This window comes from Rhopilema esculentum, chromosome 10 (assembly GCF_057945365.1).
Source record: "Rhopilema esculentum isolate cy_ngs chromosome 10, ASM5794536v1, whole genome shotgun sequence".
Taxonomy (NCBI): Eukaryota; Metazoa; Cnidaria; class Scyphozoa; order Rhizostomeae; family Rhizostomatidae; genus Rhopilema; species Rhopilema esculentum.
The window spans coordinates 15168667-15192552 of NC_142824.1; the positions used below are offsets into that span (position 1 = coordinate 15168667).

General features: G+C 37.3%; 2 protein-coding genes across 2 annotated transcripts; both read right to left on the reverse strand.

Annotated features, from left to right (window-relative positions):
* Nucleotides 1-560: 560 nt before the first annotated feature.
* LOC135688401 (tectonin beta-propeller repeat-containing protein 2) lies at nt 561-15777 on the reverse strand. The gene is made up of 9 exons (XM_065205241.2): nt 15425-15777; nt 12297-12599; nt 11745-11867; nt 10056-10190; nt 8770-8927; nt 7255-8351; nt 5354-7000; nt 4534-4767; nt 561-4081 (listed from the first exon to the last, which is right to left on the reverse strand). The coding sequence occupies exons 2-9, from the start codon at nt 12594-12596 to the stop codon at nt 2832-2834; spliced, it is 4944 nt and encodes a 1647-aa protein (XP_065061313.2). The 5' UTR covers nt 12597-12599; nt 15425-15777; the 3' UTR covers nt 561-2831.
* Nucleotides 15778-21142: 5365 nt separating this feature from the next.
* LOC135686052 (DDB1- and CUL4-associated factor 13) lies at nt 21143-23836 on the reverse strand. The gene has a single exon (XM_065202206.2). The coding sequence runs from the start codon at nt 23713-23715 to the stop codon at nt 22384-22386; it is 1332 nt and encodes a 443-aa protein (XP_065058278.1). The 5' UTR covers nt 23716-23836; the 3' UTR covers nt 21143-22383.
* Nucleotides 23837-23886: the final 50 nt, after the last annotated feature.

Genomic DNA, 23886 nt, shown 5'->3' on the forward strand with positions numbered 1-23886 from the left:
TATTTACATGTCTTTTTGACCAGCTCTCCAAACTCCTCAAAGGCCTTCTACACAAGAAAAATCAAGTTGGGCTGGGTTTTACCCACTGTTGAGATCTAATCAGATTTTCAAAAATATTTCATTCATAAGATTTTAAACCCAGCATGTGTTTATTTTTTATCTTTGCTTAATGCCAGTTCTTCAACTTTCCCATGGTTTGGAAAATCTTCTGGTTCACTTGGCAATGGTGTTTTTAGGTGAGAGGTTGGGAATTCTTCATGCCATTTTCTGATTTCAATGTGGACATTCATTACTAAATTTGTCTTTTATCATCCTTTAACACTGCAATCTTGAGGGCTTGCAGCACTACATGTTATAAAAAATCTTAATGTGAGTGTTGGCAATGAAACTATAAAATGAGTGCGAAAATTTGTATGAATTCTTCAACAAATAACTTGCCCAAGGTAAATTTACCTTGTTACAATGTCTGTTTTCTTCAGTTTTAGCAAATGGTTATTAGTAACTGTAGCTACAAAGACAAAAGCAAGTGAGAATAAACAGATGCAATAACAATTACTGTCAAACACAAAATTTAGCAAACTATTATTTGCAAACCATCTACAATCCAATTCTATAATGAAAAATAGGTAATAATTTGAGTATAATTTTTCAATTCAAGTGATTTACTGCCTTTGTCAAAACATTTCTAAGAATTACTACAAAAAATTAGTTAGTTAAAGCAAAGTATACTAGAAATTGGCTGGCTTTATTCAGAACGATTCGTTTGCATTGATAAATATAGAAATAATAAAGTTTAAAGAAAATTTTAAAGAGGTTTAATTTTTCTGATTATTTGGAATTTTGCAGTTTGAAAAGGGCTAAATCATAAAACAGTCGTTCTAAACTAAAATTATAGGCTTTTCTTTTGGTATGCCAATATAAAGACATAATACTATTTCAATTATGTATTCGCATGTATCTAAACAGCAATATTTTGGTATGATTATAAAGCCTGTTACAGTATTCCTACTTTCTTGGTTACTACATAAATCATAGAATTCTAATCCTGCATTTTTAACCTTCCGTGGTTACAGTATTACTTCAAAAGACTCTTGGGGTGTTCTATATTTTTTTAAGCTTTTGTAGGAGGTTAATTCGAGGGACGTTTAACGGAAGGAGGCTTTTTTGGTACTTTCATTTTAATGAGCTTTTGAAAAAAAACGTTTCCTACAGTTTCCGAAAAATTTCTTGTTTACAATAAACTGAAATAAATAGAGCTTGATAATAACACTTTCCAAGAAATTTACTGTTTTCTGTATACATTCGGATCATATAAGAGGGGCATTCGGGTCGTTAAAAGAGGGGGAACCAAGAAATGCCATATCTTGACATTATAGTAGTGAGGTTCAGGAGAGGAAGAGCTTTTGTTGAAAAGACCAATAAAGTGATGATAATATTGATAACACTAGCTATAACTAAACCTCTGCAATGAAAAAATATAACAAGGATTTGAATTTTTTTAATAAATGAAGGTATGTCAACAAAGTGAAACGAGATTCACAACTACAAGCACAATCTGTGGCTCCATAATTGCTAACGATTGAAGAATAAGGCCTGTGTGCATAGTGGTCTGTGATTTCAATGTCATATAAATAGTTTTTTAAATATATTGGGATGTGTTGTGATCTTCAAACGGAGCGAAATTTCGCAGTGATTAGAACAAGCGTATCACTGGCATTTACTTGAATGGTCACAAATCCAGTTTCTAAAATACTTAAATAAAGCAAATTACAACAACAACTAAATGAATAAAAATAAAGTGCACATTCTCTACAATAATTTCAAAACCAAACATAACGTCACGTATTTAGTAACTATAAATGGGACAAAACTTGTATGACGCGTAAAATGACTGACAAACGATCAAAGAATAATCTAATTTTGGAGTTATAATGAATACGTCCCGTTTTGATCAAATACAACGTTATAGAAACGGCAATAAGAAACGGTTAGCACATAGGCAGAAATTAATCCCTTCCAGGGTTAGAGGATCAACCTTTGTTCTACTTAGACCTGCCAAGTAACTAAAACAACTATCCACTAGGAAGGTTTTCCACTCAATTGCCAAGATTTTTCTTTTCCAGGAATTCATTATTTTCTTTCATTGCTTCTTTAGGTTTAGAAATGATCACCAAAGGTAGCGTTCAGAATTTACATCAACGTTGACGGGGGAGGGGGGAGAGGAGGGTCGCCTAAATGTGACAATAGTTGACCGGATTGAAGGAAAGTGGCCAGCACTGTCAAGAGTTGACATCAATTTCAGTACAAAATCTAAAAATAATATTCATGTTCAGGAATAGTTTCTATTTCGGAAACAAAATTTTACATTGATGAAGGTTAGGGGTAACTGAAAGAGGTTGTGAAGGGTTGTCAGAAATGTGAGAGGTAGCAGGGGTTGGCGTTGTGATGGGTTGTGAACGGTCTCTGAGCAAGTGCAATAGCTCAACAGGCCTTTACAAGCAATAACTCACTCGTCACAAGGCATTCAGAGACAAGTAAATCCAAATACAAAGTCTAATAGCAAAAATGACAAAAATCATTTTGTTCACAAAATTGACCCTGTGCCAACTTCCAAAATTTAGAGACAATTAACCTAGAGAAAATCGGTGCATCCTATTGGGTTTTTATAATATTGCTACAAAATCTATTTTATAATTGCAAAGGATTACAAATGCGCGGTCTTGAAGGAAATGAAGTTTCAAATTTCTTAAATATATTTGAGCATCCTTTGCAAATTAATTCTTAATCTGAAAAAGAATCAAATCTACGGCTACGTACGCTATCAATTCAAATTAAATTAATTCCCAGTCATCATCGGTCGGAAACAGCTGACTATACGACGGAACTTTTCTCGTGGACTGTGTTCCAAAGAAGTGAACCGTGTCTCTTTTGTAAAGCTGCCCATTTCTATCTATACCCCAAAGTTCGTCATCTGCAGTAACTGAAATGTGTTCGAAACATCCAGGAACTGTTTTCCAGTAATCTCCAACAAAATTTATAGATGAGATACCAAAGCGACATACAATGTTACCATTTGGGCAAAGTGCCCAGACCAAATTGTCGCTAACTGAAATGTCCTTCGCTCCCGTTCCTGCAACAACCTCCCAAGCAGTGCCAATAAGAAAACTTTCCGTCACATCTCTTCTTGCGTATACATTATTCCTATCATCAACAGCCCAGACACGACAATCATTTGAACCAACAGCCACTTTAGTGAATCGACAGCCATCAAACGGGGAGCCTTCCACCTGGATCCAAGCGGGAGAGAAAATAGCCTTTCTACTGTCCTCTTTCCCCATCTGAAACCAAACATTGCCATGAAAATCAACAGCCCAAACAACTACTATGCCACACGCTATACTGCAAATCCTCTCACTTCCCATAGTGCTCATATCAACATGCATCCATTTAAGCCCATGTGGTGCGGTCTCTGAAATCCCCTTTCTCATATAAACATCTTGGTTGTTCGTCAACGCCCAAAGAGACCTTGGTGAAGCACTGATGAACTTTAACATTGCTCTTGGTGGTGGCTGGACAACAAAACTTTTGCTCTCTGGTCTAAAGCAATGCAAATCTCCATTCGGTTGCAAGGCCCAAATAAACCCACCATTTCCAGTAGCACCCTGCGCTGAGACACAAGTCCAGAAGGTAGATGTAGCCATTGCTATGGGAACAGTCAGCTCCCATCTTGTTCCCAGCAGGTGCCCACGAGCTGCATGTAGGCTGCCATGCTTGCTTAAAATCCAAATTCCTGATATATCGTTGCCTGACAAAATTTTTGGTTCGTCACCTTTTGTGAAAAATGAGACGACTGTAGAGAAAATGGTTGGATCTTGCACTAAATATTCCCCAACTGATAACTGGTACCATTTACCTCCAAAGAAGTTGTGCTCAGACAACTCCAAGTTGAACCAGACTTTCCCATCCCTGTCTATGATCCAGCATACACCTTTCGGTCCGAGTGCGACGTTACTTGCAGTTATACCAGGAAGTTCAAGCCACTGGGCCGACTGCTCGTTGCCACCAAGGCAACTTAGATCACCTGTAAACGAAAGTCAATGTACTTTAGAAAAGATTCTTGCTTACAGCTTACACACATTCTAGTTAGTGACGGTTGGTTGGTTTTCAAGCATAAAAAGTTTGATCCAAAAGTGAATTTTTAAAATGAGGAGAGAATATGTTTCTGGCAATGTCAGATCACGCTATACAGTTAGTTTTTTAAAGATTTTGTTTTCATGTAAATAAAATCGAGAGGGAATGAAACCTAATTAATCAACAAATAATTGTGGTTCCTTTTCTAAACGAAAACCTTACGGAATTTAGTAAGAGCTGCTTAACAATGACATAATGCATTTATCTGTCAAATCTACATATATGCGCCTTTAAACAACTGCAACACTAATTAAATATCAACATTCTGCTAATAGCCTCTAACTCTAGAGAGAAAGGGAAAGATCTAATTATCGCACCAGCAGTCTCAGCAATAATAATTACCTTGGTAAATCTGCACATGGTTATAGATATCAAGTCCCCAGACCATAGAGCCGAGGCAAGTAATCTGAACCAGATCCGAGGCTGCTCGTATAGTTTTTCGTCCAGTTCCCTTTGGTTTTTCGGGTGAAACCCCAGTACAGACGAAAATGTCGCCATTTGTTTTGATTCCCCAAACAGACGTGTCGTCAACGGCAACATCAAGAACCTCACTCTCAACCGCTTCCCAATCATTTCCTGCCAAAAAAAAAAGTTTTCAAGGCATTCGGATGAGTGAGAACACGACAGTGGGAACAAATTCTATCAAGATTTTTATATTCTACAAAGTTCTAGATACTTTGTCACTAACTCTGTAGAAAAGTAGTTCATCATTAGAAAAAAGAGGTAGCCTTTTTAGAAAAAGGAAGCATACTTGTTTAGTTGATGCCGTCATTAATTTCCGAGGTATTCAGGGATCAACTACACTGGGATCCACCCACAAGAGTCCTTTTTATTCCAGCTAGAGCCCGTCTTTTTGTATGTGCTTTATCTCTTTGAGATTGAAGTTTGGAGTAAACCTCATAGAAAATCCTGCTATTAAGCCAACCCATTTAGAATGTAATATAATTGACCTTTCTCGATAGACAGAAAGAGAAAAGCTCTCTTTATCTAGAAAAATGAATGCACCAACACTGAAGAACAAAACTGATACAAAGCAACTAGCATAAATAATCTGTATTTTATCATTTGGACTAACAAGAACGGCAATTAGGCCGATTTTAAGAAATTCGAGAGCAATGGAGAAAAGGGTTGTTGAGAAGAGGCACGTATAAATCGATCCTACCTTGAGGATTAAATGGCTTCACATTGGTGCGGTATGAGGCCACTTTCTTCCTATTGACGCCCCAAATGATGGTTCCGCTTTGATTTGCTGCTAGCTTCCTTGCTCTTCCATCTACCCTCTTCCAAGCAACAACCGCTGATGACGCTGCGCTAACAAATAAGTGTTCGTGATTGTCAACACACCATATCAACGTATCCGTAACAGTAACGGACTGAGCAGATCCACAGCTCGGGACAGGGATATCGGCCCAGCTGTCAGCAAGCAATCGGAGTCGTTCAGACACTTTCTCCGCAACCGTATGCGACGAGGCTGGTAAAGGACTGTCAATTTCAAACACAGAGGGGGAGCTGCAATCGCTGCCTCTTACCGAATCTCTAGCACTACCAATACCATGCTTGTGCTGCAGAAACAGAGCTTCTGTAAGCTCTACTCCACCATCCTGATCCAAATTGATTGCTGGTGAGTGACAACGGTTGTCCTCAATGTCTGTCATCTCATCACTGTCAATAGACAACATTGCTAGGGAATCGATCAAATTGTCATCTCTCTCGCGGATTTTACTAGCATATGACGGCACATCATGCTCCGGTTCTGAGAAGGACACTTCTGATAAGCTTACAGTTTCTTGTGAATAAATTGAGTGGTAATTCATTTGTGGGGCGGGAAACAGTGACGGCTCACTGCTCACAGGGGAACGTGGAGGAGAATCATCAAGCTCGATTTTCTCGTCTCCAAGCCAAGAGTCGTCAGAGTCGTTCGAGTTCGTTTCTCCAAAGTAAAGAAACTCAGAGCTGTCAGTTCGTACACGAGTTCTTTCAAGAGCCTCGCCATATACAGTTTTACAAGGCTCGCTTACTTGCGAGTTTTTAATCGGCTCCTGTGTTGCAATTTCCACATTTAGGACTTCAGACGGATCGAAAATAGGGTCTTCCTCGTTCTCTCCATTCACCTCACTCGTAACAAGAGCTAAAGACAATGGGTCCTTCACTGCTCTCTTTCTGTCATCAAAACATTTCTCAATTGTAGCTTTACTTGTTGTATCTAATTCATTCTTAGTTGAGCGGTTGTTGATAGTCCCAGAATCAACGGGAGTCGCTGACGTTATTTTTGTCAGCTTTCCAGGTTCTTCCGACACATTGCCATCTAATTTACTTGTCTCATAAATTTCATTTTCGTTGTTTTCAATGTCCTTTCGCGGTGTATCTAGAACATCTATGCCATCACACTTAACCTCAGCGACTTTATCTAACGTTTTATCAACAATTGGCTTCTCCATTCCAGTTAATGCTAAAGTCTCTGAGACAGGTTTTGATGTTTCTTCTTCCTTCACAATTTCATTTTTTCGCAAAATTTCATCATCGTCCCTTTCGTCGGCTCTTTTTTGTTCATCTAAACCACAAGGTATTTCTACCTTCCTGACTGATGATTCGGTAACATTTTCAGCATTTTCAACTTCCGTTGAAACCAACACATCTGTCCCATTCACACCCTCGCGTGTCTGAAGCTCAACGTCACTAACCTGCATAATTTCATACTTTGGTTTCGAAGCTTCAGTTGTACGTTCTACGTCATCCGCAGCGGTTCTCGGCTTTTCGCAAGAAATGTTCTCTTTTTTTTCTGACTGAGTTTCTATTAGCTGTTCGGGGTCTAAAAACAAAACAAGCACATTATAATGAAGAGCTAAGACCCTATATTAATCAAACCTTACCCCTTTGGCAATTTGGCAGCTGTTGCCAAGAATTTAGCATTAAACCAAGTTGCTTTAAACTGAGCAGGGACCTTAAATGGCCAGAAAAACTATTTGATGCACAGAGTTTGCGCTTGTCATGAATACAAACCCCTTCCCTTTATTTTCCCGTGTAACTCGGGTTCACAGTTTTAAAGCATCAAATGAAACATACCTAGGCCAAGCCTCTTCTTCTTCCTCGGTTTTCGCTTTGAGGTGCCCTCAAACACAATGTCTGTATTGAAATCCTTTTCCGAAATATGATGAAACGGCAAAGGCTTCTCTCTCATGTCATGCTTGACCAAAACACTAACTGCCTTGTTATCTGTACTAATATCATCCATTGACTGTTTTGTTTCCTGAAAGTTCGGTGCTTCGTTCTCAGACCTTTCTTGATTTACATTGTCGTCATTCGGTAAACAATTTGAAGACTCGTTTTGAGAAAATTCGGTATAAGGTGATGGGATGACGACACAAGGACTCGCAACTGAAGGGTGTAGCTCCGAGTCCGGTTCAGATTTTGCTGGAGTTCCATTAATATTCTGTCGTCGAACGATAGTTATCGGGCTCGAAGCCCCCATCGAATCTGGACTTTCGCCTGCTGATGAGGTCGTACTTTCGTCCGATTCGTCCTTAGTTTTTATCTGTTCTATAGTTTTTACGACATTTCGCTTAACGCCGCTAATGAATCCGACAGTGCTGCTCATCACACCGCCAATTATTTTGTCGATTTTATCATTTTCTTCAAATTGATTGACAGAGCCTGCACGTGGTATTTTTTCAATGAACTCGCCATTTTCCTTCAAATCCAACGTCTTTACTTCAATTATGGGGCTTTGTGCACGGTTTTCGAAAGTGATTCTTCGCACAAAGTTTTCATCACCTTTCGTAAGAACGAATAACTCCTCATTACTTGCAGCTACACCTACAATGCATCCTAAATTGCTATGACAGCCAACGACAACACCCTGATTAGGGTCTAGTACCCAAATACAAGGACCTTGCCATGATACCAGGTAGTTGTCTGAAAACACCATAAGTGGTCCGAACTGCTTTGGTTCTGTTTGCGCAGGATTTTCACTGCAGGACGAGGCTAAATTAAGCGTGTTTATCTCAGGCTCCCCTTTTGTTATGGAGTCTTTGAAAATCATTGTTGCTGAAACTTTTCCTTCGATGTTTGCTCGCCATATTCGTAGGCCAGGCCTTGCAGCATAAATGCTTGGTGACGCATTTTGTTGTTGCGGAAAGAAGCATGCACCAAACTTTCCCTGACTGCAACGGAAAACATCATCATCTAAGAAATGGATTAGGAAGCTGATGCTAGACATCAGACATTAGTTAAGAAGGAATACTATATTGACTAGCTTGTAAGCCTTTATCAATCAGATTCTAAAATCGACAGCTGCAGATTATCAACAGCTACAGATAATATAAGCAATCCCTACAAAGTTGTGGGGGTGGTACATATGTTCAATTCAGTTACATCTGGAAAGGTTGCTATCTATGAAAATCTCGCGCACGCCAGATAGAATTTCATTAGAATTTCATCAATGCGATCAAACACGTGCTGCTAACGGGCAAATATCTTGATAGATTTCTGACGGGAGACAGGAAAAGAAATAAAATACAATATAAGAGAACACAGGTTACAACAGAATACAGCCGGCATCATACATAATTGATATCTTACATTTTTCTTTCCTGTTGGCCAACCTGAACTGGTGTCTTTAGGTTGAAAGGCCAAATAAGTGATCGCCGCAATGTGGAGACAACGAGTGCCGCTTGACATAGTGCTAACTGGGTTACAGTGCAGTCTTCTTTGCAGATAAAAACTGTATGTGTTTGACCCTGGAACATTAAATTTAACAGTGGCTATAAGAAAAGCTGATATTAAAATTGCAAAACTAGCGTTTGTTCAGTCTTGAAGATTTTAAATTCTTGATCTTAAAATTATCACTGCAAAACATGCCTAATACTGCCGAAAAGGTCAAGTTTTGCTGTTTCGTGCCATAATGTTTTATTATTATACAACAGTTAAATGTAAGGATAATTTTTCAAAGCTTTGGCCAGAATTAGCCTTATGCATTGACATAATTTGAACGTAAATGCCATGCAGGCCACTTCAATACTGCATCACTTCATGTAAGTTTCTGATTGTGCCTCCATACTGTTTGTGGAAATTTTCAGATTTGTGTCTGTGTCGTCTCTAGATACTCCTTCTTGAAAGACAACGAGGGACTACCCAATTGCACACTGTTTTAGAGTCTTTTTTAAGGTATCCAGTTTAAGATAATTACAAGCTGCCATGTTCAACAGCAGAAACGTTCTAAGCCTTGCACGAAATTAACTCAGTCTAAACTTCCGAAATAGGAGCAAAAATTTACCTAGAGTAAAATCTGTGCTTCCTTTGGAAAACTAATAGCACTTCTTGTGACGAATAACAAATTTAAGATCTTCAAGGAAGTTTACAGGAAACGGCAAAATGCCTTTTTCTCAGTTTACATTCTTGGCAAAGAGGAAAACAATCGACCATTACGACATAAGGCCAGAAATTTTGGAAACAGAGATAATGAATGACAAGTTTTTCTCTTCTGCTCGACAAACTCCAACTTTGACGAGCTTTCTAACTTTTCGAGTATTTAGAACTTGCATGAAAAACAGACTGTGTAATTCAATTAGAGACAGCCTGTTTATTTTCATCAATAGTTCTTCGAGATCATCGATTATTTCTATTGATATATAGGAGCAAACCTCAAATTAATTTTCGAAGCTTCTTAATAAATACCGCAATTACGAGTGCCTTTCTAATAATCTCACCTAAAATGTCCTTTTCAAAATGTTTCTTAAAAATTAAAAAAATCCATAACAAATTGTGACGTAATAACGAGGTCAAAATCGTCACGTGGTTATTAACTTGAACATTGGAGCTCGTCATGAATAAAAAAAACAAAAACTAAAATCAAATTTGCTTCATACATCGTGGATGTTGATAACAGAAATGGCCACATTCCCTTCACTATCCCCAGAAAACAATTTTGTCCCATCTGGGGTCCATTCAACACATGTTACAGGAGCATGGTGGTGGTCGTCAACTGTACACTTGAGTAAGACCTGAAGAGCGAAAAACAGATTTCGTCATACAGTATTAGTTTCATGAGATTCCTAAGAAAGATAATCATCTGCGTAGTACATCACGTTTCTCCAAATATCTAGTTATGCCCCCTAAAACTACAAATATATTTCTAGGAATCAACCCTTGACCAAATTTTACAACAGCTCCCTCCTTTTGCCCCCCCCCCCCATTTCTTTAAATCTCCAAAAAACGAGAGAAATACTTGAGTTTTCAAGAATATAAAATCGCAATCGAAGCTCTAAAAGACACTCTGAATAAAATTAGGTTTCTGAAATCAGGGAAATTTGAAAAAATTGAACTCTTTACATTGTTCGTCGATTATAGGCTTTCGTGTGCTTAAATTACATAGGATTAAATTGAATATCATTTCAAAGATATTTTAGCAATTAAACGATTTTTTAACACGTCCTTGCAATAAAAGAAAGCTAAAAATTACTCCCTCAATTTCTATCCCTGGATGATATTGGTTTAACAAGTTAAAAGTTGCCTGTAGATCGAATTAAGCGTGAAAGTCGGAGACGCAACTTAGAGCCTATCTGGTCTATACAACAGGTTTAACAGAAACACGGAAAAATTGCTTGTATCTGGTGATAGATAATTTGGTGGAAACTAATTTTCAACTGCTGTACAGGTTGGAAATAGACGTCCACGGAAAACTATTTGGTAGCGTTGTGGGCAATTCTAAATACATTCTCTTAAATTTTACAGATTATAGCAAATAAAACTCAAAATATTTTGATATTATTTAAAAAGTTTTTTTAATGGAGAACAACTCAGGATCAAAAGAATCTTGAAATTTCTTAACAACATTGCAAGTTGTTCCGCCAAAAAAGAAGGAAAACAACCTCATTGAAATGCATGCTTCGAACAAAGCTTTAGCGTCACTGACGGATTAAAAACTCATCTTGAATTATTAAAAGCGGATTTTTAACTTGGAAATTCATCAGACACAGTGAATTATCCTAAAGCAACCGCAAGAAAATAAAAAGAAAACTGTGTCCTTTTTGTTATGCAAAAATTGGCTTACAAGAAAAATGATCGGTTAATCGCAAGGAATGTCAACTTGCACAGAAAACAAAAGCTCCCATAAAGACATCCAGCCGCAGGCAACTTGTTACAAAGGGAAATTATTCAATAGTTAGCATGATTCACGATCAACCTTGGATCTAAATATATGTTTGGGTTAATTCGCCTGAAGTATGACGCAGAAAAAATGATTTAAGTTGTAAAAGTAGCGCAAGCTTAAAGCCAAGTTTAGTTTTAAGTCCGACTCGAGGGTGGTTTAGCGTGGAGTACAAAATGCAAAATTCGTATATGTCATCCTTGCAGTTCACATTTGTGACGTCAACTCATCTAAACGTGGAGTTATGTAACTGACCTCAATAAAAGGCATTTACGCAGCCTGATTGACAGTTATAGCAGCACAATAACAAAACTAGCATGTTTGAAGAAGTTTAAACAAAAATTTCATGATAGCAATAAGTTACATCGTGCAAAAAAGTAATTGTGATATTTTCTAAACAAACAATCACCTTGTAATTCCCATCCTTTTCCTTGCCATAGTTGAAAATTGTCAAGACACCATTCATCTGTCCAGTGACAACAAAGTTTTGGCTGGGCAGGATTTTCACACAGACGATGGGAACTTGCTTTGACTAAAAATACACACAAAATTGATAAAACTAGTAAATTTGCACAGTGAATCTATCTAAGAAATATTATCAAATACAAGGTTAAAATCTTAAAGATACCATCCAGGAACAATTGATTCATAATACGGTTACTTCCTAACTACCTAAAAAAAGTGGTTAAAAACATATTCAACCTACTTTGTTTATCTAAATTTCATTGAGGCTTTGTCGTGTGGCCACATTGTTTAAATAAAATTAACTATTTTGTTCTTTTCTTTCTTGCTCTGAGAGCATGATAAGTAACAAACATGAAACAATATGAATTAATTGTTCCCTAAATTGCTTAACAGGTAGATGTTTAATGTAAATATGCCTAAATGAAACTTCCTTCTGCTCTTTTCCAGTTGTAGGGCAAGGCTGATATCACTCAAAACAGCTGCTCAGGATCCTTACCTCAGACACAAACCTTTGAAGACGACCGAGCTTTCTGTCAAAGAAAAACAAAATGCCAAAATTGCAACCAAGGGCAATTAACTCTTCAGTGGCATCAATACATGTATACTCCAGCTTGATAGCATCTTGTGGCTTTGAAGACTGCAAAAACCGTTTCACACCTTTGTCACTCTTTTGCAAAAACTGCTCCTTGAGGGAGGAGAAGCCAAGTTGCGCTTTGGTTGGCAGTAGCTTTAACAATCTAGATTGGGCTTCTTTCTCTTTAAGAACAACATCTCTTCCAACTTGTGGCTCAGCCATGACCTTGTGTAAGCAAAATATAGGGTTAATTAGCTCAGTTTCACTGCTAACATAACAAAAGAGCCAAATTGGATGCTCACATAAAAAATTCATAAAAAGGTAAAACAATAATATTAGGATAAGACTTTAACAAGTAATTACTCTAGAATTCTTTTTAACTTAAAGAAACATCTGGCAGAGTTGTTTCTGAAAGGAAAGATGAAATTGGATGTCAATTGAAAACACCTAGGCAAAGCATGATTACAGTTTAGCATGAGGTAGTATTATATTATTAATACGAGGCCTGTTTAAATATAAAGCAGAACATGACATATCTATTCTTCAGTCTGAAGGCAGTGGGTATATAAAACCAGTCTGAAGGTGGTAGAAATATATGAAATATGGTTAAAATTGATTGTTAGGAGATTTATGCAATATGTAGGCAATAGGTATGTAGGTAGGTATAGGCAATGTGTAGGCAATGTGTAGGCAATTTGTAGGCAATGTGTAGGCAATGTGTAGGCAATTTGTAAGCAATGTGTAGGAAATGGGTAGGGGTAGAAGATTTACCGTAAAAGTTCTATCAAGCCCCCAAGGGGCTTATTTTTCAGTCAAGGAGGGGGCTCAAAAGAGAGGGGGGATTATTAGAGAGGGGCTTATTAAAAATTTGAAGTAAAAAGTGTTTTAAAAATGCCTTTGTCCATTACTTTCAAGAATGTTTTAAAAATGTCATACAAATGTTCTCAAAAAACTTTGCTAGCAGCTTTGAAAGTTTAATTCATCAATTATAAGGTCCTCATCTTCAACAACATCACCAGGATCAATTGAAAACCCTGGGACATCTTCAAAACAAATTTCGACTGACTTCTAAGGTGCACAAGTTAGTCTTTTCAAGGGCCGTTTTCAATGCACATGATCTTATCATCATAATCATACCCAACAAGAGCCACTGAATGTGCATTTTTTCTTTATTTGACATCAAAGGCTAAAGAGGGGGCTTAATAGAGAGGGGGGCTTATTTTAAGATTTTGCTTGATAAGGGGGTTTAATAAAGAAGGGGGCTAAATAGAGCTTTTACAGTATGCAAAGTCTTTACAAGTTGTATAAGCTAATAATTATTTAAAAAAAGCTCCCAAAATTTAAAAATTAATTATTCCTCATGTCCTTGATCCTTTCCTATAAATAAAGACCATAGATTTATATGAATAGTTACCAGAACTCGACAATTGTCTACAATCTTTTACATTATGACTCATTTTCCACTATTGGAATTGTAAATGAGGGAATCTTTCATAACCCAGCCTTTAACTGCAGGTGACTGATCACCAATAACGAGAAATTTTTTAGAATTACCAGAGCAAAACTCTGGCTTTGGCTTTACACACAAGATAAAACTTTCATCATAGGTTGCTTTTGACTTGCTACAAGTCTTCATTCTGAGTTTTCCCAGGGGCTAGGGCTGCCTTTCAGAATGTCTTCTGCGAAGGACCAGCTCCTTCAATGTATAAGGTTGTGTAACAAAGAAAAGTGAAATTAAGCTGGGGTTAGAAAAACCCATCATTTCTTTGATTATGATATACATTTGTCTATTCAGTTATGTATGGCTTTGAACACACATCACAATATATCTATTAATGACAAATCTGACTTGAGAGAAAACAAAGCCTTAGCCTGGATCAAAAATATCTATCATACAAACTGGTATACTTAACAATAAAAATGAGAATGTCACATACACTTCCCAAGCAATTTCTTCAACAAATGTTAACAAATATAGACTTTTTAGAAAAGATAAATTGCTCCCATAGTTGGACCTACTGCAGGCTTTTAGATGGCCTATGACTAGCCTATGACTAGCCCTTCTTGATTATTTTCATGTTGATAATTATCCCTGGTACCAAAGGGTACATCTTAAGGGTTAAAAATTGATATTGAATTACTGAAATATATGTGTGAATGCTTAATGTCTCAGTACAACTCTTTTCAAAGCAAACTAAATCAGTGTGTAAGTATTTTTATTATCCACAGCTATCCAATTTTTAAGGCCCATTTACATTAATATTTTTCAAAACAAAACAGTTCTTTGTGCTTCACCATACATTTACACACCAACATGATAAATATGTGATGCAAAGCTTACACATTTCAATTTTGAAAACATTTTTCCCCGGGGCTTTCAATATCTTTAATTTAAAATCGATCATTAAAAAGGGGCACTTGAACTGCATTTAAACGACAAATGAAGAATTGTTTACATCACAATAACTATCTTATATGCAATTCAGAAAGGAGGGCTCACGAAAACTCTGTTTTCGGGTCTGGCAAAAAGTTTCTTCCAAATTATTTGGCAAATGTGAATGGCCACGAAAAAATCTCCCACGAATGCGAACGAGAAGATGAACAAACCGCACCATTTATTTGTACGGGGGTTACCTAAAACGTATTAAATACGGGCTTTGAAGCATATTGCCATAAAAAAGTAATGTTGATCTCGTGAGTGATCTACTTGTAATTCACCGCACACTCCCGACAAAGTTTATTGTTTGGTCTCAGCGAGCTTGGTTTGACACCAACTGAGAAAAAAACATGAAGCCATTTGAAAAAACCTTTTCATTTTAATAACATAGGTCAAATCATACTATTTTACTCAAACCTTTACCAGTTCGTCAAAATATATTGTTTACTACGGGATACATTTGTAAAACAAAAACAATGAGCTGTAAAACTTCACAAAGTTCAATGATGATGTATTGGCCGACTGACGAGAAGTGAGAATATTATGATAAAAGCAAGAAAGATCGAGGATCACCTCGGCTCCTTATGAAAACAAGACAAACAGTAAAACTCACCGCTCCTTAACTTAACTCCGAACATTTCATCTTGATTGAAATAATCTTTATCACTCACTCTTTCTCTGTGAAAACTAGAAATTCATTGATGTTCTCCAAAACTATGGCCTAAGAAGTTTGGGGAGTAGATGTAGGCCACTGGAAAATTCCGCAAAATAAACAATGATAACAGCAGTATTTACCATATATCGCAAGCAATAAGACAAAATAACTGAAAACGATTATTTGTGCAGAGCTTTACTCAGTAATCATTGCCAACAACGCCTCCCAAAAGCGACAACAATCTCGTCTCGGTGACCGCATTGTGTCGACATGTCCTAGCTGCCATTTCCCCTTGGAAAGTATTATTGCATCACTGTGATCACAAATGTCATATTTTACAAGCTCCTAATTCATACACAGTTGTAGACAATTGGATACTCAACTAGATTCTTAGAAACCATGACATTTGGCAAGCCAGGTCTCGCTGGGTTCGGTTTTCTTTTGAAACCAAAGGGGGAGGTACCACTTCAGGCGACAGACAAAAGGCATCTCCATCGTGCGTGAGAGATAGAAATAATGTGATTCAACAAAAGTGATGATTGATTTGAGATTTTTGGAGAAAATATGTTGTGGTTTTCAGGTATGCATACTATGCAATTTATAAGGCATTAAAAAGTTTTTGTAAACGGCTACTAACGACAGCAACACAGTATCCATAGAACAACTACAATATCCAGCAAATCCAGAACTGTGCAATTTTAAATTATACCCTTGTTTTACTTGTTAACTTGTTAACTTGTTTTCATGAAAAGTTTTCAAAACTCCTGGATGGCAACCCCCATTCAAGTTATTATATTGCCATCTATTATACTTTACCTATTTTATCGATAGGATAGTTACGCTTAAATATTCAAACTTGTCGGCAAATGAAGATTGTATCGCTCACTTTGTTGGCAAATCGTTTTTGAGACGAAATTTTTAAGGGGGTTTCACAACAGTGTTAAAAATCACAAATTATAGTAGCTGAGCCTCAGCTTGTTCTTGATTTGTTCTTAGCATTTGAAACATTTTGAATCTTTTGCTCTTATAAGATTGTTCTTATAAGAAAAGAGTGTGTGGCAATGAAACAGTTTTTTGTTATTTATAAAAATCAAATACTGGGACCTTTGCCAAAAGCATGTTTCAGTTTCTTCAAAGTGGCATTTGCAGTGTTATATCTTTTTTGTACTGCATTGCGTGTGCGTGGCCACAAGGGATTCTGTGTTGCTTCTGTACCGTTCCTTCAATGATCTTCAACTCAAGCACCATGAACATTGTTTCACAGGCCGAAGTTTCGTGAGAAAGACTTAAAAAAGAAAGAACATTTTAACAACGATACAAAGTGATTACAATTACAATGCCTATTTTTGCATACAATTTGAAAACAAGGGTGTTTCCAGGAACTAAAATAGGGCGTGGCCACAAGACTTTTTGCGCCTTCTGTGAAAATTGATTGGCGCTCGGAGTGTCTGCCCCACAGGGCTCTTCCTGCCTAGAAACGGTCCTGGTGTCAAAGTTACAAAAAGTCAATTTTTTGATATGTATTCCCTTGAAATTAATTTCTCGTGGTAATTTTACCAAACCACCACTTTTCGTCGAGATGTTCACTTCGGATATTAGCAAAACATCTAAAAAGAATTTTCCACTTCCCACTGCAATTGATTATACACCCTCAGTTCAGGACGATACTGAGCACAAAAAATTCGCTTCACTGCCAGGTTGATAGGTGTCGTTATTGGCCACCACGGGCACGAAATTCCAACACTCAATGTCACTATGGTTGAAGATTACTAAAAGGACCCCATTTCCTATAAGGGTGACATGTCACTCTCTGTTTGCACAGTAGCTATGCACTAATTCAACTTGCGGCCTTATTTTGAAAAATTCTTCAAATCGGTACAAAATTTTTTACCTCAGATTTGGTTGAGATCAGGAATTTAAGTTTCCTTGGACGTTTTTATTTTACGTTATTGCCCACAATATTGATTTTATGACGACATAAAGATAAAAATTTTATAATGGTTTTGACCGTAATTGGCGACTAAGGGGGTAAAGTTTCACCCAGCAGGATTTTTGCGGTCAAATCTCTTACATGTTTTCAAACTTCTCTTCTCCGTAAAATCTGAAGTACAAACTCAAACAATTTAAAAAAATGTATCCGGCCTAAAATTACAAGGATAAAAAACTAAATCGAGCATTTATGATCTGAGTTGAGCAATGAAGTTTTGATAAATATCCAAAACGAGACTGTGTGCTGAATAGTTGCATTGGGAGCGGCGATTCCCCTGAGGATTGGGGTTTAAAAATACAACTTAACGGCTTTAGTAGAATGAAAAATTAATCTGCTTTTCTTTAGCCGCCGTGGAGGTAATTACACAATATCCAGGATAAGGAAATAATAAAAGTAATACGGAAATACATTGTTACTGCGAAATTGTGGAGAAAATATTTTCTTACAAAGGCAGGATATATGGAGACAAAATAAAGATTAATCTATGATGTAGGTAACGGTTTATGTTTGCAAAGCAATTAAATCTATTGATTTCAAAGTTTCTATTGTAATATTCACCTTGACGACAGTAATCCTATTCTTTTATCTAAAAATCCCTAGAAATCATTTTGTTTTAGGGAAAATCTCGTACGCTATTTGCAAGAGTGAATTGCCCTCGTACTGAATAACCATGTTCGCGGATTTTTATCATAATTTTAGCGAACTTTGCCATAAACACACCACAGTCGTTATCTTTCTGGCAATAAAAGCATGTAAGGCCCTGAACGCACTGATTTCTTACATAAAACTCATTTTCTTTGTCCAAGTGGAAAATCGAGAAAACTTTTGCAATTTCCGCTGGAACTCAAGAGATCCGTTCATGTATGGGCTGCCGTTACCATCAAAATTGTGCATATGCTTTTTTGTAAAATTGTACCTTGCATCTATAAAATGGTACCATTTGTTTTCTGAAATTGTACTTTATGTTTCACCAAATATTGTACCTAGTTTCGAATAATGGTACTCTCTGTTCATAAAATTGAACCTTTTGCTTCATTTAGTTGTACCTCGTTTCAGAAAGTGGTACCCGCTGTTTTTAAAATGGTAGTAGTTGTTTTGTGAAATTGTACTCCTATGCTATAAATGGCACTTTATTTTTTGTAAAATGGTACTCTCTGATTTATAAAATTGTACTTCCTGTTTCATAACATGGTAGATTTTGTCTAAACTTGATATCCTTTTTTATTACTTGGAGCCTGGAAAAACCCAACATAGAGTATCAAGAGTACTAAGACACAATAAGCCCGAGGACCTTAAATGACCTCTTTGGACAGCACCATGGAAGGGCTCATAGAAGTTGTACGCCAAAGTATCGAAAAAGTATGTTTTAGCTTAAATGCTAATAATGATATTGATTTTGGTTCAGTTTTAATAACTGTTGATTTAGTTGTGGATGCCATCAGTTTCATTGAGTCAGTAACACGCTTGCCTGAAGACATCTATTCAGACGCTCTAGCTGCACGAAGGTCGATAGAAGATGCCAGTAAGATGGCTAGGGTGCCATTAACCTACAATGGACACCAGGGTAGACCATCTTTTGACATTTCGGAGTTGCAGGTTTTGTCTCTTTTGGATTTGGGGTTCTCTGTCCCGCAAATCAGCAGCCTGTTGCATTTTTCCACGAGGACAGTCTAACAGTTGAAAGACGAATTTCATTTTACGGCTTGAAGGCAAGGGGGCACAGCCAAATTCCAGATGAGGCATTGGATGTTAGAGTTGCAGAAATTAAACAGTTCAATCCAAACTGTGGTTCAAAGGTCCTTACCGGTTAGCTATCTTGCAGCGCAAGGTATAAAGATTTCGAGGGAACGGATTCGACAGTCTTTACGAAGAGTCGATCCAATTGGTGTAAATGCTCCGTCTGAAGAGAAGCACTGGCATCACTTGCCGGGGGTATTTGAAACCAGTGGCGGATTTAAGGGGGGCAACTAGGGGCAGTTACCCCTCCCTTGACGAGTTGAAGCAATTCTGGCGCCCCTTTTTTGGAAATTGTGCGCCCCTTTTGAAGAATGAGAGTCAGGGGAAAAAGTTTCTGAGACCGACAGGTTAATTTGCTTCAAGGATTACCTCAAAGCTATGTTGTTTATTCTGAAAATGGATCTGAAATTGTTGTATACAGCGTACTCTCGTCACCAATTTTTGAAAATTTTTTAGCGCCCCCACTATCGACTGCCTCTCCTTCAAATTTGCTCTGGATCCGCCTCTGTTTGAAACCTCTGTCGTTGGAGTTGAAGAAAGCTGCGATGCAACCCTTAACAAAAGTCGAGCAGCATCTGCAAATACTTTATCGGCCATTCCTGTGGCCGGGCACATACCGAGACACCACGCTACTGCTCTGTACTGCTCTGCTGTTTGCTAAACTCCAGAAAACATACCACTTCACAAAACAGAGGAGTACCATTTAACGCAGCAAAAGGTACCATTTTACAAAACTAATGGTACCATTTTATAAAACAGAGGGTACCCTTAATGAAACAGACAATTTCGGCGGTAACGGCACCCCATAGTCATGAGCTTTCTCGTCGCAGACGAAATTACATAAAAATGAATCAGAATAGCGAAAAACAATGTAATATAACATTGGATATCATTGTGTCGCAAATGTAAAATTAATAATTTAAGGCAAGCAGAGGTCTGGGAAAGTTTTTCTGGATTATTTGCTATGTGACCCTGTTTTGCCCCCCCCCCTTCTCTATACTTTCTCTAGCTGCACTCTGTTGTCTGTAAATTACTTAGATATGAAAATAAATCAGTGTATTGAAGAGAGCCACAAAATCTGGTTTCTTCCTTATACTCGGCTTTTGATTAAATACTGCTACGAAGTGATTCTTAAATAAAAATAAAAGCTAACGATATGTTAGGGGTATGGAACATCGGCTAACTGAAATAAGCGCTGGTTTTAGGGACTGCGAGACCCGGGACCGAAAGCATTAGCAGGGCCCTTGTTAGACAATTTTCATTGACCAAGTAGCTAATGATGCCTCAAAGTTCACCATGTATCTTTTTATCTAAAACAGGTTGGTTAGTATCTGTTTGCAAATTTCTGCCCCATTGAGTTTCTCAAGTAATTCAGCATTAACTTGAGCTTTGAAAACAAACGCTCTCTTCCTTTGCAGTTGGTTGCAAACATACGAGTACACAGGTATGGTTTTAGTGCATATGGAGCAGGAGCGTTGGTTTTCAGTGATTTGAATGTGATTTGAAGTTCCGGCGGCCAACTCCCATTAAAATAAGACAAGGCAAAAGGGGACAAGGTCTCATGCCCATTACCCTCCCGCTGCAGTAGCTGGCACCGCCGCTGCTTGTAGGTCTAGAAACACCGTTAAAACTTGTGATCAGACAACATCTTTAATTTAAACCAGATTGTGCTAAGTATATAATAACGACGTGTTTCAGATAATTGGCAGAGGCAGATCGTCTCTTCATCTAGCTGTTTTGGAATAGTCTTTATTGTATAGACAACAGGAGCTCGCCTATTTCGATCCACAACTGGGTAGATATTTTCCATCTTGTTTTCGGATACTTATTCTGACGTTTTATACTCTGAAGAGTATCATACAAAAAGCTTCTAGTATGTTATAAACGTTTGCTTCTTTCAAAGTTATTTCTCGAACAGTGTGATATTTAAGGGCAGAAATGCGCCCATCTTTTATGTTCCAATTATTCAAATCAAAAAATTAATACGAGAAAAACAGCCTGCTAAACCAATGCGATAGTTTACAGGAACAATTCTTTCCTATTTAGAGGAAATGTTCGCAGATTAAGATACATGTAGAATAAGAGCTGGAAGGAAGATGCTTGCTGTTGCAATTTTGTAGGACCTGTTTTGCTGGAGTGATCACCACAGTACTCCTCTTTTAAAGCTAGTTCATTTTCATTTCATTTCATCCTTTTATTTAACATAATTAACATAATTTCTTTAATTACGTGGAAAGGTGTGACATTTTACAAAGGGGTGGGCAATCCTTTTACCCTTCCCCCTTCTAGGAATTTCTAGGAATGATCAGCTTCCTATGTCAAGGGTCGTGAAACCATGGGGCTTATTAAATAATCAGACTGCCCAGGGATGTGCCTCCCAACAGGCCTGATTCTTGGCTAAAAGTGCAGAGTAAGGATTATACATTTTGTTATTTTCTGCGACAGGTATGCCCATTGAAGAAACTTTTTCTAGGACAGATAAAATTTGTGATGTAAATGAAAGTGCTGTCTGCTTTGTCTCTTAAAGCTCCAAATTCCATGTCAATTCAGAAAGATTTTGTATGTCTAGGTAAACCATTGATCTTCTTCCACAAGGGGTTTCAGAACTTTGTTTTTTTTATGAAAATATAGATTTCTCAACCAGAAAAACTAAAGCTGCCTTTGCTTACAAGTGGTACTTGAAAATAAGCTAGGATACAAGTTAAGATCAAAGGTTCATATTTTAAGATAAAAGAAATCCAGCGTTGCACCCAATACAAGTCTGTTATGAGCAGATATGTATGAAGTTTGAAGACAGTGATGATAAAGTAAAATAACAATAAATACAAATCAGCAAAACATGAAACAAATTTTCATTTATTCAAGAAGTTTGAATACAGTGAGCCCCAGCAAATTGGGACTTACAAAGGGACTAACAAAAATGGTTATCGATTTAAGAAAAATGTATCTAAAAGATAATTTTAGGAGCCTCAATTTATTAGGGGTATTTTTGTATGAAAATATTGATCAAGGTTCAAGGGTAATGCACAAAACATTGGATTTGGCAAATGCTGGATTCACCAGGTGTTAAAGTTATTAGGAATTTATTTTATTGACTGAATAAACCCAGTAATTGGTTTCAACAGTGATAGATCTATTTCAAAACAAGCAGAGGGCACATCATGCTAAAGAAACTATAAGAAAGCCAAAATTACTTTTGTATACTAACAACATTCTTTTTCCTTTCTGGGACATGTTTAAATGTTCCAGGTTTACTGTGCAATTCAACATTTCTTTGTTTCCTTCTAGCAGACTTGATTTCTTCTCTTTTCTGTTTAGATGCTTTGTACACCATAGCAGGAACATGTCTGTGCCTCAAAATCCTCTTTATCTTTGGATGATGTTGAAATTTTTCTTTCAGCTTATCATTATATGATATGGCTGCTCTTTGTCTAGGAGCCAAAGGCCCTAGCTGTTCAGATGCATTGGCTTTCCAGATACGAATATTAGTTTCATCACTACCAGACAAGACAAATTTAGAATCTGAACTAAATTTGACACAGAAAACTCTCTGCATTCTTTTTGTATGATAAACCTCTCTACTGTGTCCTTGATCTCTGGGAAAAATTCTTATTGTTTTATCAAAACTTCCTGTCACCATTTCCTGACCAGTTGGTGCATAATCAACATCTAAAACTGCAGCTACATGGTCCATATGAACATTAACAGGCATGTTTAAACGCCTCATGTCAAACGTATAAACATTTGAGTCTTCATTTGCAATACTGAATATATATGCCTCCATAGGGTTCCATGCTATTGCATTACTTTTCATTTTCATCACTACCTTTCTCAAAGGAGATCCACCTCTGATATCACATAAGAAAACTCCTCTATCTGATGAAGTTGCACCAAGAATGTGTGTCTCAACACAATTAAACTTTAAAGAAGTAATTGTATCTAAGCCCCATGAAAAGTTTCTAATTGGGACAGCTTTACTCTCATCCCATATTTCAACTTGCTCACCACAAGTTGCAAACTTATCCTCTACCCAGTGATGATCAATACCTGTGAGCAAAGTTTTGTGGATAATGGTATTCTGGGGTTCACTGATTGAGCCAAAATCCGTATTGTTCCACTGCTTGATTATTTTGTCATCCCCAATCGAGAAAAAGCTGTCCCCTTTAGGATTAAAACAGAGCCCACGAACGAATCCGGAGTGCGCGTTTATCGACACCAATTCTTCTCGTCTTGGCAGATTCCACATTTTTATTACTCCATCACAGGAGCCGGACACGAGGAGTGATAATGACCTTGGGTTTCTGGATAAACAGTTCACGCCATCTGTATGTCCTTCAAGTGATCCAACAAATGGCTTTGCAAAAACACGCTCAAGTTTCGCAGCATTACTGGCTAGAGTGTACTCCCTCGGTGCTTCAAAAGGGTGAAGTGAAGGGTCTAAATTCCGTGGTACTTTGTTGATATCAGATGTACGTTCACGAACATAATCACTAGGATTTCTTGACAATACTTTAACCTTCATTTTCAATCACAAAGTTCTCGAGCGAAATGTTCTTTTTCAATGATGCTCTTGGATTTTCAATTGTGACTGAAAATAATATCCGCCATTACTTCGTAACACTGTACAGAAACCATTTGGCTGAAGCCTCTGATTCAGTTTTAATCCAAAGGAGGCTAGAATTCCCAGCAAAAC